The following is a 13,742-nucleotide window of genomic DNA, read 5'->3' on the forward strand; positions in this document are numbered from 1 at the left end:
GGAAAGCAGTAAAATACCAAACAAACCCAACAGCAGCGTATGTGGAGCAAGACTCACCTAGTGATGCCAAAAAGCATATTTAGGAAAACAAGCGGATTCCAGTATTGATATGATGTCTTGAGTAGGAATGGCTAATTCCTTCAAATACATTAAAGTAGTGACCTATCTGTGAAAAATGAGGAAGAAGCAGAAAAGGTGCTCTGTCTGATTGCATTTTAGAAGACAGGCCTATATCATCCCTGCTTTAATCAGATTCCCAGAGGTGCAGTCATTCCCTGGCTCGCTGAAGTTAAAAAAAACCAAAACAAAAACCCCAACAGCTGGTAACATCTGTCAGCTATCTGATGAGTGCACACTGTTAACAGGGTGTCTTAAAAATATCTGCGGGGATGCAGGCTATGAGGTGGAAAGCTGGGCTCCAAATGGATCAAAGTATATTCAGAATCAGCCACCAGCAAATACTCCCAGCGGACACCAGCATTTGGTGAAACTTCAGCTGTCCTCCTTGGAGGGCCATTAGGCAGCTTTTGACCTGTATGAGATGCTTAGAGCCAATACTTCTCACCAATCTCAAGGAAAGGGAAAAAAAGCAGCCCAGCCCCAAACACGGCAGACAAGCAATGCGCTCCGCAGAGGATTAAGCATTTTATGAAACCAAATGACAAACACCAGCCACAGATGCCAGGGCGGTGGGGGCAGGTCCGGGGACTCTCTGCAGCTGATGGCTGCAGCCGAGATGAGCTGCTCATCAACTGTTCAAGAGCAATTTTTCAGTAGTGATTTTGCTACAGCAGAGGAGCAGATAGACCTTGGAAAATTATATTAGCTTAAAGCCCATCTTTGTATCCAAAGCAAAGTTTACCATTAAGAACTTGCTATTTTATTGTCTCTTGTCCCACATGTCTTCATCAAAAAAACCCCCCCAAAACCCCAAACCTGAACGAACAACCAACCACTTTTTCAAGTATTTACAATAGAAGCACTCTAGATAGTTACGCTCAGAACTTTTTTCTCCTAAAGATCAATATTAAATCACTGGAAAAATATTTAACTACTCAAATAAAAACAAGTTAATGAGTTCTGTAAAAGATTTCCCATTTCAAGATATCTTCAGAAAGTTAAGAAAAAATGATAACTACTTTAAAAATGATATAAACTTTTTTATGATACAGTTGTTTCTCAATAAAAACTATTATGCAATAATAGCGTGCCTGAATTGGAAGGGACAGAGACAAATGCTCAAATTATAACCATCTTGCTAGCTTATAGATAGTAAGTAAGTAAAAGAAACTTATGTCTCATTGCTGTTACTTTTCTATTTAATTTCATCATTAAGGAGTGCCACAAAACTAATGGGCATGTATATATAAAGTGACAGGAAAAAATGCTGTAAAGACCTCTTTGCATGGCATTTAATAGCTGAAAAATATTCTTGATGTCTTTGATAAATAAATGTCAGGCCTTAATTACACAGTTTGCTAACCTTGTGTCCCTAGGCACAGATGGTAGGGTCAGAAATAAGCCAAAGCAGACAGAAACTGTATTCCATGTCTATTCTGAGGGCTATCATAAGCCATCCTACCAGACAGGAGTATACACATAATTAAAAATTCATTTTATGGGGTCCGTGATGAAACAAAACTCAGATCTCTGGTTTCCCAAGGGAGCGATCTGACATCTAGATAAAGAAGAAGCTGTTCTAATTCCAGAGAGAGTCCCATTAAACCTGTAATTCTATTCACAACAACACAGCCTGATGCAAGAACCTCTGCTGTGGCTGTTCGGTCACACAGGCTCGTCCATTCCTCCTTTTGAGTGTCTTCTGACTCGTAACTGAACTGGCGGTCTGCTTTGCACACTCGTATGTTGATCATAGCACTATACAAAGGGGATCGAGCTCAGTTAATTGCAGACTTGTTAATGTTCTCTGGAAAAAAGTATTTTGTGAGGTGCTGGGGCTCCTCCACGCCCTGACCCAGGGGTGGTCCTGTCTCCCCTGAGCTCACCCCTGGAGCTTACGCAGGGTGTTCCTGTCTCACTTGAGCCCACCCCCACCCCAGGGTGCTGCTGCCAGAGCCCACCAGAGGATGGGGAATGGCAAGCAAGGCAGAGTTCCCTCTCCCAGCCCCTATGGCATCCCCCAGCCTGTATAGGGGCCTGTGTCTCCTCCTCCTCGGTATGAGATGCTACCAACAAAGCACAGAGACCGCTGTGGAGAAAAACCTTCCTCCACCCGACAGCCACACCATAGCCGGAGAGCAGCACTTACTCTACATAGTAGACACCATATACGGGATCCTCAATTTTCTCCCAACCAGCAGGCAACTCTGGAAATAGAAAAAGCATTACTGAAGCCTCCAATGAAGTTTTTTCTGACAGGTCCTGCTCAGCGTGCAAAACTCATCAGTAGCTCAGACTTTGCTTCGAACAGTTTTCAGAACAATCACAGCCTCCTTTTAGAGGTTGGCATAGCACGGCACCAATGTCATTGCCTGTCCCACCAGTGCTGGCTTAGCAAATCAATGGGAAGATGCCCATGCCAGTCAATTTTAGATTTGCTTTTTGCATTAAATGAAAAAATGATCAATAAATTTCCTTTCTGGGAGTGCCTCAAGTACCCTCCTGGTTTGACCATCAGGGCTTTGGATGGAGGCACTGCAGTGGAAGCCAATGCAGGCAACGGGCCAGAGGCATTTTAATGCCAGCATATGAAGATGGGTGAGATTACGGCAAGCAATTGTAGCACACTAACAGAGAGACCACTTTCATCTCCTGTACCAGGGCTGAGCCATTTGTGCTCACCACTGCTGAAAAAAGGTTTTTTTGACTCCTTTCTTAGGGATTTACACTGCATCGCTCCTCCGTGAGCCCAACGCAAAAATGCATCTCGAAACAGGACAAAGGGAGTTTAACGTAAACGCCCAGCATATGGAATCCACCCAAGTGGGGCTGGCACACACAGATGTATTTCACTGCATAGCACTTAATGTAAAAACACATATTGCCATAATCACATGTAACAGAGATTTCCTTTTTTAATTAGCATAATTAACAAAAAACAGTTCTGAAGATGAAATTAACATTTGGAAATGTATCCACTTTTGTTCCCGTTGATTTTCTAGACTGCATGTAGTACTTTGACTATAATTAGTGAATGTAATAAAATCACTTCAGCATCCAACTGAGGGTTATTAAAGCTGTATGTACTACTTAAGGGCCTGATCCTTGTCCCACTCATTTAAACACAATGTTCCCGTTGGCTGTGGGTACTGAAATAATCTATTACCATTAACAATAGAGCGGTGTGTTTGTGTAATACTGTGAATCAACTCGAAAGAAGGCTCCACCACGCTATGGACTGTGCAAGTGTGGTCCTTGCCCCACAGACTCTGCACACTCATTTAAATAAAAATAATAATAATTTTAAAAAGCCGTTGTCAGATAACACAAGTTCAAATACTCCATGCAAAATAATTCCTCAAAATTTATCCCTAAATTGACAAGACTGATAGCAAATAATCTATGTTTGTTTATTATCAAATGCAAAGATTTATTTTCATTCATGTCGTCAATTGCTGAGCCAATACAATCAACAATGGTCCATTAATTAGGATAAGTGTAACTAGTTCTGCATTTATAAACTTCAGCTATGTTGCCATAAGGATAGAAATATCTCCAGACTGGAGATGAACAGAATCTATACAAACACACATGGACTAATTACTCAAAGTTTATGTTTGTGTTCAGAGTTGGCTGGAGATCAGATGAAATCAATTTTCATGGTTTTTGCTCCACATGTCCCTTATTTGCAGATATAAGGTAGGTTTTCCATTCTCATCATTATATTATCCTTATTGGGTTTAACATCTTTGGATTCCTTGAGACATAAGCAATTAAATGCAAGCCAGTGCTAGCTTTTGGGCATGAAAATACTCCACAATTTTATCAGCAGATCGATCGGAAATGAAGGCTTCAGAAGCAGATATTCCTTTACACTGTGCAAGTGTATGTGAGAAAAAGTTAGAAAGCTAGAGGCCAATCTTGAAAGTCTTTTCGCAAAGGGAACTCTCAGGTTCGCAAAGGAGTCCCATATGGTGAAAACACTGCGGGACTGGCTTAAAGAATTTCAGTGCAATTAAATTAAGACCTAGCATACAATCAGGAAAATCACAAGTTGTGGCAGCTGTTTAATTCTCTGCACTACGGTGAAAGAGAATGGTAAAGAGACCAAGCTGGAGTGGAAGAAAAAGAAAAAAAAAAAGAATGGGGGAAGGGAGAAGTAATGCACAAATGCCTTAAAATGAGTTTTCCACAATTTTTCCTGCTAAATATCTTTTACCTGTTTTGGACTACTAAGTGGTTTTGATTTTTAAATCTCAAACAAAAATGTTTTGCTTTTCTTTTGTTCACAAAATTTTTGGTATTAAATTTTATTTTTTTCTTTTCTTTTAAAGAATTTTCATGGAAGGTCAGAAAACCAGCACTTTCCTAACCCCAAAAATGGTATTGTGCCAAAATCTTTCCAGTTTTTTATCTCTGTGGCTTTCCATTTAAGGAACACACTTCTATGTTTTCAGAAGTTACAATACACAAAACTGCAGCTTTCAGCACATTACTTGTTGATTACGTAGATGCACTTTCCAACTTCTAAAAGCCTCTGAAATTTCTCTAAAGCAAAAGGCAATATTCTCCATAGCCATGTTGCACAGTCTGGCTTCTTAGCGGCTTTAAATTATTCATTTCCCTTCTCTATCTCTCCTGCCAAACTGAAGATGACCCAAAGCACTAGATTTTATCACAAACATAAGATTTCCAAAAACATTTTGCATCATTAGGAGTCTGAGTGAGCCATATGGCTTTTATTTTGGTACATCCATGCAGCACTGCAGTCTCAAAGCATTTGTCAGCGCGTAAATTCAATGCACAGATATCCAATTTTACATTTTTAAGTCTGGGATAAATGCATGGATTCCCACTGAGATGCTCTTGTTTAATATCCAACCCTACAGAGGGGATGGATGGATTCCTAAAAAAGAACTTCTCCAACCACCAGGGATTTTGGTCACACCTATGCATCACTAAAGAGGAGCTGGAGGTGACATTGGGATACTGAGCTCTTACTGCTCCCTGTGAGTCCAGGAGGATCTGCCCAAGTGTACGTCAAATTCTACTCCAAAGATTAAATTTTTGTGTCCTTCGTATAACCTTCTGTTAAAAGAGAGGTGTTCTATTACCCCATATTCAATCCACTTCTTTGGAAAACAAGAAGTTGTGCAAATGCTTCAAGTTTTGATTTTCTTATGTTTAGAAAAGAAACTGTTAATAAACTAAGAAGCTAAATATCTGGCAACAACCGGTTTACACTAATCATGAGTACGGTTAGTGACCAGGCCATATGTTTTCATGCCCCCTCCCTAACGTTGCTGTAACCAACTAAGCCATTTGAAAATGTCCTTCTTTACACTGCAACGTTGGCAGATCTCAACAGCATATCGAAGGGCTGTGAGCTCAATAAAGCTTATCGGCATTAAACCAAAGGGAACATCTCATGATGTCCGAGCAAAACACTTGTGTATGCAAGTGCCTGCAGAACTGGGGTCAGGCTTATCAATTAATGAGTTTCCCTGCATCTATTTTTTCAGCTCTTCTCTTGCACTAGATCCTGATACCAGACTGAAAGAAGGGAACATTTCCATTTCATTATTGCCTCTACATTTGCTTTTCTTTAAACTCTCTCTTATTTTAAGTCATCCTTGTGAAGACCTTCATGAGAAATCTTTGCAGCTTGTTGGTGTGCATCCACCTATTATTAGTAGATTATTTGTATGAGTGCTAATGTACCACTAAAGTGACTGTGTTCTTCTTTAAATTGTCATTTCTTTCAAATTCTGGCACTAAGAGAAGTTAGGCCTCCAACATTATTCCAGGCATATTATCCCAAAGAACAGTTCCTGGAGTAGTGTTAAAAGTCCATTCAATACCTGCTGGCTGCTGATGCCGTACCAATCACGCAGAAGTGGGAAGCAGAATACACTTGCAAGTCATTATAGAAACCAGAGGTTAATGCTCTGGTAATACAATCCTCCAGTACGCAGGCCTATAAACTGTAAATACAGTCCTCTTTAAAAGCAATAATAGACCTAGTGGAAATAAAATCCTATGCAACTTCTTATGCCTTTCAGCTTTCCAAGTGCACTAGAGCATAGCTGAACAGAAATAACAACTACCTCCACCAGCAGCATAGACAGAATGAGCACCGCTGAGATTAGATACCAAGACAGAATTCTTCACAAAAAGATGCAGCAAATAAAAGTGTACCGCATCATCGAAAATCATCTGTTTATAAAATCACCTGCTGAGGCAAAATTTTCTGCTGTTTCATTCATAAGCTCAGCAGAAGCATCCTATGTAATTCTTAAACTTTCTAAATCACACTTTGCTTCCCCTCTCTGGCAAATGTCTTTGGCCCCAGCAAAAAAAAGCATCGTTAGCTACTTGATTGCAATTTTGGCATCTATAAGCTTTTTCCTGGAGACAGTGATGGCAATGGAAAAGCCCCTGACTTCTGCAGGGTCCAGGAGGAAGCAACTTCGAACAAACTTTGTAAGATTAAGGTTCTCCAGGTTTCTTCAAACTCTGAACCAGTAAGAAAAACACTGTAGATCTGAAGCTACGGGAATATTAATGCTTTGTATGCTATGGAAGTTTTGCTGATAAATTAGGCTTGTTGAAATAAAAAAACTGAAAGATGCAAAATGATACAAAGGAGAAAGTAAGTAATTAAAGGCTTAAAACAGTGCAGTTGAAGTCAAACATCAAAACGAGAGATGGATGATTTACCTAGTTCACTGTCCAGTTCCTCCGTGTGTACCCCTTCTTCTCCAAGGGAAGAGCAGTAAATGAGACAGAAAAAATTAAAAGAAAATTTCAGATACCAGCACCAAGCAAGAAATTCCCTACAGCAAACAGCAGAACCAGCACTAATTTTCTATAGACCGAGCCCAAGCTTCCCATTTATCACACTTCAGTGATCAGAATATTGATGGATCTGATGTAGATAATGAAAGAACTGCGTTCTTGCATTCTCAAAAAATCTGTATCAATTGACTACCTTCCATGCCGCAGTTTGATATGGCACAGTAATACACTTGTGGTGTTCTCACTGTAGTGAAGCTTCTCCCTCAGATCTGTATGGTCCGACCTTTGCAGTCCGTTCTGTAGACACACGGATCTATCAGCAGGCCAGAGCTGAATACCAATGAAGAAATCTGAGAGGAAAACCTTGCATCTAAATAAGAACTAATGTAGCAAGGTTTGCAAGAAAGTACCTAAATTTATGTGCATACAAGGTCCAATTGACTTCACTGTAACTACTCAGATGATTTAAGATAGACATGAAGCGAAGCGCCTTGTTTAACTGGAGTTGCAGGCCCACAGCGAAGTCCAGATGCACTGGTGAGGCATATACAGGAATGCACCAGTTTGAGCGGGGCACCTGGGACAAAGATCACATAATTTTTCAAACACATGAAGCCATCAATATTCACTGTTGCTCCATTTATCATTATCTGCTCCATATTCATAAGTTCACAGTGACACAGATGATTAAAGTATTGCTTAGCCTATAAATAATAATAAATGCAGTCTGAAAATGAAAGATCATGACAAAACCAGAACAAAGATGGTAAAAACAATCTTGGACCTAACACAGTAAAGTATAAGCCACATAAATGAATGATAGAAGCAAACAGAAGATGTAGCATCACAGCATTGCTTTCGAAAATTTCGACACCTAAAAAACCACCTCCATGACCTGTTTGCAATATATTCTACCAAAACAGTTGCTTAGGACTGTTAGCGTGAAATATGAATTGCAATTTCCTCTGATAGCCTGAACAACTGGAAACGACCAAAAACTTGTTGGGGGCATGGATCCTGACAAAGAAAAAACACAAGGCAACTGCGCCCAAACAAATCTGAAACGACATCTAACATTTATAAAAACCACAAACAGGATGGGATCGAGCCTGAAAACTCACACGCAGACACACACAACAAACAGAACAGACGAGGAGTCCCACTGACTTCAGTGGAAATACTCCCAACAGTGACCCCTGCCAAAAAACGTCCAACTTCTATGATGCAGTATAAATAACCTTCTCTCTCCTTTGTGCTCACATTGTTTTCTAAAATATAATTCTTCTTATGTGCAAAGCAAGATCAGAGCAGCCAAGAAAAACAGTGCAGTGCACTGCTGTACCTATGAAGCAACTGGTTTAATTATTGAATGTTAAAAATATTCATTAATGAGCAACTTAGTGAATGAAGTGAAGGGGTGTGGGGGAAGATGAAATCAGCTGATTTTAAGGACCTGATTGATAAACAAAAATGCCACCACTCTGTAAAATTATGAACTTCATTGAATACAAAAAAATACCCAGCTGTATGTTTCTAATCCCAATCAAATAAATTATCCCAATGCTTGTTTTATAATTGCTAAGAACACAAGCGGTTTGAAAGACTTTCCCTTCTGCGAGGAGACTTAAAACTGTTTAACAGAGGAGCTCGGCCACCCGCTGTTGACTCATCCTACCGGCTGCTCCTTGCCCTGTCTCAGAGCACAGCGTGGGGCGCACCGACCCACAGCGGCACGTGCCGCTTGTTGGCATCACCGGGGCTATCGACGTAGCGGGAGTCTTGCTGGGAGAGAAAGCCAGGACAGAAGTTGTGCTTCAGGGAGAACTACCTTCTGAAAGAGGAAAGCTTGTGCTGAGACTCTGCAACCTCCTCTCTAAACTGCCAGCAATGCTTAATTGCAAGGAGGAGGGAGCTTTGCCTGCAAACGCTATTACTTAATTTTGTTCCAGTTCTGATTACCCACTGACATGTCCATTTTTAGGCGCAGAGCAAGGCCTTCATTAATCCAGCTCCCTCCGCTCGCTCCTTGACAGACGACACCAGTTGTTAAGGATCTGAAGCAGGCGTCAGCTCGGTATGCTTGGTTTTTGCCTGGGCTTTGCACATCCTTGCGGTCTGGGTGCATGCTGCAGTGTGCACTAAGAAGTTGGTGACCTGCTTCATCGTGGCAGCGAAGGCTGCACAGGCAAATTCTCACATCCTGCAAAATCTCACACGTGAAAGGAAGCAGAGGTTCAAAAACTGCATGTGCAAAAATAGTTAACAGCAGTTCTGGAGGCCAGATTTGAACCTACCAGTAAAAAAGGGATGTAGTGAGTCGATCCTTTTCTGAAGTAAAATCATAACTCTTATTGAGCTGACTCACACCAGTAGGAGGTTAATCATATTATGAAAACTAATTTTACAAGGACAGCACCAACACTGATGAAGTAAACCCTTCAATTTTTAAGATATGTCTACCATGATAGCATTGTGTTAGCCAAAATTATGCATTATAATACCATCACCTTTCCTGGTCAGTAGACCAGAATTTCCACACAGGTTTTCCCAAACATTTAAGTTATTTTGATCATGATTCGCTTTTTCTTCCAGCATCTCCTAAAAGATGCAGGGAAAGAATCTCCTTTAACAGTCCTGCATTGGGCTGCTCTAAATTGGACAGTGGCTTGCATTTCCAACATCTCAAGGAATACAAAATTACATCAGTGTAAATTTTCAGTGGCAAACATCTACACTTTCAAATGGAATTTGTTTTCAGCAATCACAACACTAAGCGGACTGTCAGAATTTAACGGTAGAGGTGAAGCAATCGAGTTATTTCTGCTCAAACAAGGAAATAACAACATAACTCTTTCAAATTCATGTAAAGCAGGCGGTTGAAGCGTAACACAATGGAGCACACAGAGACTCAGTCGCTCCCTCCTACACAGCGATCCAAGGAGCGAACATATTAGAAAGCTTTGAGTCTTGTTCAGCATCAGCGACTAATCAAATGTCTTTGCAAAAACAGAGACCTCTTACTTCTAGCACCTCTTTGATTTTTATTAAATGATCTGCCATCTCAACGGCTATCTTACATACACAGACAGTGATTTTACAACAACGTAATGGATATTGTCTCTATGTACTTACTAATAAACTTTTTTTTTTTTGAGTATTTCTGAACGCAGGTTATGGGAAAGGGGAAAAGGAAAGGAAGAAAGCCACATAGAAATGGACCAAACGCATTATTATCTCACTATTTTCAGTCTCTTACCATCATCTTCACATTCTTCTAGAGGCTTCTGCTGTTTGTTCAGGCACCGTGGATCTAGCCAAGATGTTGTTTTTGTGTTATGGCTGCAAACCAAAAATGGAAATATGACCTTTGTTAATAAAGCAGAGCTGAAGTATCAGTGACATAAAAGTATATATCCTCTTTGTTATTCAACAGACCTGAAGGCATACTTTTGCTTCAGGAGAAACGGCATTACGATTTGATGTTCTGCAAACTAGTCTACCAAATCACAAGAATCTTGGCATTGGAAACACAAAGGTAGAAAGTGAAAATACACAGATCAGCATTCTTGACTGGAAGGATGCACGTGAAAGCTGCAATATTATAATATTAATTTCCAAACTTCTGTCTTTGGTGGTTTGTTTTTTAATTCCAGGAGCTGTCTCTGAGCCATTTGTCTCCTGATGGAAAGACAGAAGTTTCGCTTCCTCCCTAAACCACGCAGTGACCTTTGCTCCTGCAAAAGACCTTTGACATTTGTCTAGATTTGACCCAGGCATTAGTCAAAACCAAAATTTCCAGTGAAAACTTTTTATTTACACAAATAAAAATGTTCTGTCAAGGCCTTTGATGGAAGTTGAACAGCTTTACTTTCAACCCTTCCTTTCTGCAAGTGCCCTGACAGTATTGTGATGCTAGTCCCAGCAGTGAAGGCTGCATAGTAAACAGGCTTAAAATACATTTTTCTAGAAATTATTTTCTCCCATAATTTCATTTGCATACAGAGACAATCTTGCAATATAATGCCTCTTATAGAATCATCGAATAGTTTGGGTTGGAAGGGACCTTTAAAGGTCATCTAACCTGATGTCATCTCAGACATAACCTGCAAAGATAGCCCTCCAGTCCCTGAGGTATCATTTATCTAGCTTAGCCTTTAACACTGCTTAACAGTTTTAAGTTTCAATACTGTAGTAATGCTATTTACTTCTCCTTCAAAGTCTCAGAGAGGTTTACAAACTTAACCTTAGCCTCACAACAGTCTCGCAAAGCTGGAAATGCTGTAATGAGGGCTATGATGCCTGAGGGACTAACAACCGACCAGCAAACTTGTATTTCACTGCAAGAAGAGGGGACTGCCCTGCTCCTAGGATCTGAGTGCATACATAAAAGGTCCTTGTTTTACACATCCTACTACCCAGCCCTCCCAAGGCAGAATGAGCAAATGCATTTAATCCTTTTGTGTGCTTCAGAGCAATTAATCGCCAACTAGAAAACTGAATAGCAGAAATTCAGCAGTCAGGCAAATTAACAGCAATAAAGCAGAGGGGTTCTGCCAACTTATAGATAAGTCTGTAGTCTAGCTGAGAAACAGGGTGGTGGGAGGAGAGCAATGAAATATTTGCATATTTCTTGCAACTTTTCTCACTCACCAAAGGTTCACAACAGTGTGCTTTGCTGAGGCACACAAAATTTAGCTAACCTTTCAGATCATACACTCAGAGGGACAGGATTGCGTTAGACCTGTAACACGCATAGATCTACATGCAGGGTAATGAGGGACTGGGATACTTTGTGTAATGAAAATCCCAATTAAAGCACCAGAGAAACGCATCTCAAGAGCCAAATTGCTTCAGCTACAAGCCATCAGGATCGGTTATCTGACACGCAGCTCTGGCCCCACTGGACCTGTGCTGGTTCTGTGCAAGCAGCTCAGATATTCCCATGCTGTTCCCTTCAGCACCCTGACTTGATAACCTAAAGCGCTGTAGATGATGGTACAGACATCTGAGCCAGCTTGGGTCCACACAGCTCATTAGCTTGCTCTCTTAATTTGATACAAATCAAACTAAATTGTTTTTAGGCTCAGGGTGTCCTTAGAATTAATAGAACTGCAGTCATTCAGTGCTGCATCCACACTAACACATTCTTGCACAAAAATCACCCCCTATGTATCCTCAAAATGGTCAATCTGCACCGCAGGGAAGGAAGCAGTTGGTGTGCTACCAGATCTTCATGTCAGACAGACAGCCGTGTATGCAGGCTATATTTTTCCACCACATATGTGATTCTCCTGCAAAAGGTCTAACAAATTATTTAAGGTGCTACAGTCCCGCATTGCTAAGAGAACACACGCACATAGAGAATACAGCAACGATGGGGATGGGTTTTGGGGAAGCTGGTGACAGCAGCAGAACCCCTTGCTGAAGCACCTGTAAAGAAGGACAGCAGGGGCCCATGTGGGGACAAAAAAGGGAGCAACCAGCTGCTTGGGCAGCATTTAGTGCTCATCATCTGTCCTCCTCCAGGGAGGAAAATGGCAGGCTGGATGGGCTATTACTCAGGCTGTGTTATATACATTAAAGCCAGAAAGTACGTCAAAGAATGAGGCACCCTGAGGACATAATGAGGGGCAGAATACCGTGTTTGGGATAATGAACACATTTCAGTTTCATCTGATATGCAGGTGATGAGAATTTGCATTGTGCCTACTAGACTTTGGCTTACACTAGGGGGTTGGTGGAGCCTCTTCAGGTAATTGAGAGCGCCCTGGGAAATGGCCTTTTTTACAGCAGCCCTCTCCCAGCTGGTGAAGAGCTGCTGTGGTGCTCTCAGTCCTCCCAGCTCCTCAGATCTTCTGGCACTCTTCTCTGATGCGTTCCCCTGCCACTGCAGCCAGGGGAAAACCTGCTCTGATGAACCTTTCCTTGGCCCTGTCCAAAAGTCCTCTCCTGATGACGGAGCAGGACTGCTCCCCTCACTGCCCTAATCCAGCATGATTCTCCAGAGTATCAGAAGGGGCATTAGCAGAGGAGGTTCTTCTGTATTAATTGGCCACTGGTTTCTGGTGCACAGACAGAGGATCTCAGTTTCCAAGACTGCATTAAACAGATCATCAAATCCAAAATCGATTCTTCACCCCCTTCCTCTACTTGGGCAGCTAAGGGCTTGAGTTTCAAAAGCTAATTGAATTTTAATGCCTAGCTACACTCTGGGCAAGAAATCTCTTCCACTAACAGGTCCCATTTTGTAAGTTACTCCTATCTCAATAAATCTAGACAAGTATAATTAGAGACTATTATTTATGGCATGGAAAAATCAATATCATCATAAAACTGCTGACAGCACTCAGCTCTTAGGCAAAGTCTGCAGAGCACAAGGTACTTCTTGCTTTTCCAAACTTACTGTGCCTACTCTGCACTGAGCTATGCCTTCTGTAAACCACTGGAGCATGTTAACACTTTTGGCCCATTTGCTCTGACGAGAAGACATCACACAAAGTCCATTCCCTGGCTCTGCTACCACCTGAGCACGACCAGAGGAACTCTCTCTGCTGCATTATGCACAGAGGCAGGCTCCAGAAATGAAGTCTCAGCCCTTTCAATTAGGAGCTTTCATTCCACCCGTGAAAACAACTGGCCCACATTTTATAAGTGTCTGTTGCTTTTGTAACTACCCTCATAAAACGAGCAATTCCCCCTGCCTTTGAACTCAGGAGTAATTTGGATGTTAATCCAATCAGGAAATGCAAAACCCCTTCAGAAGCGGTAAAGGACTTACAGCTCTGCAACATAACTGTATACACTAAATATTTCATACGTACACA

At 41.3% G+C, this 13,742-nt stretch overlaps 1 protein-coding gene across 1 annotated transcript in view; it reads right to left on the reverse strand.

Moving 5' to 3' along the window:
- LOC103921510 (membrane-associated guanylate kinase, WW and PDZ domain-containing protein 1-like) overlaps window positions 1–13,742 on the reverse strand; it is a 174,837-nt gene that overhangs the window by 60,839 nt on the left and 100,256 nt on the right. The window contains exons 5-7 of the mRNA XM_009329497.1: window positions 10,175–10,257; window positions 6,841–6,876; window positions 2,270–2,327 (exon numbers count right to left, since the gene is read on the reverse strand). Of these exons, the coding sequence (XP_009327772.1) occupies window positions 2,270–2,327; window positions 6,841–6,876; window positions 10,175–10,257 (177 nt within the window). The remainder of the gene's footprint in view (window positions 1–2,269; window positions 2,328–6,840; window positions 6,877–10,174; window positions 10,258–13,742) is intronic.

The sequence above is a fragment of the Pygoscelis adeliae genome, unplaced genomic scaffold (assembly GCF_000699105.1).
Source record: "Pygoscelis adeliae isolate BGI_AS28 unplaced genomic scaffold, ASM69910v1 Scaffold148, whole genome shotgun sequence".
Classification (NCBI taxonomy): domain Eukaryota; kingdom Metazoa; phylum Chordata; class Aves; order Sphenisciformes; family Spheniscidae; genus Pygoscelis; species Pygoscelis adeliae.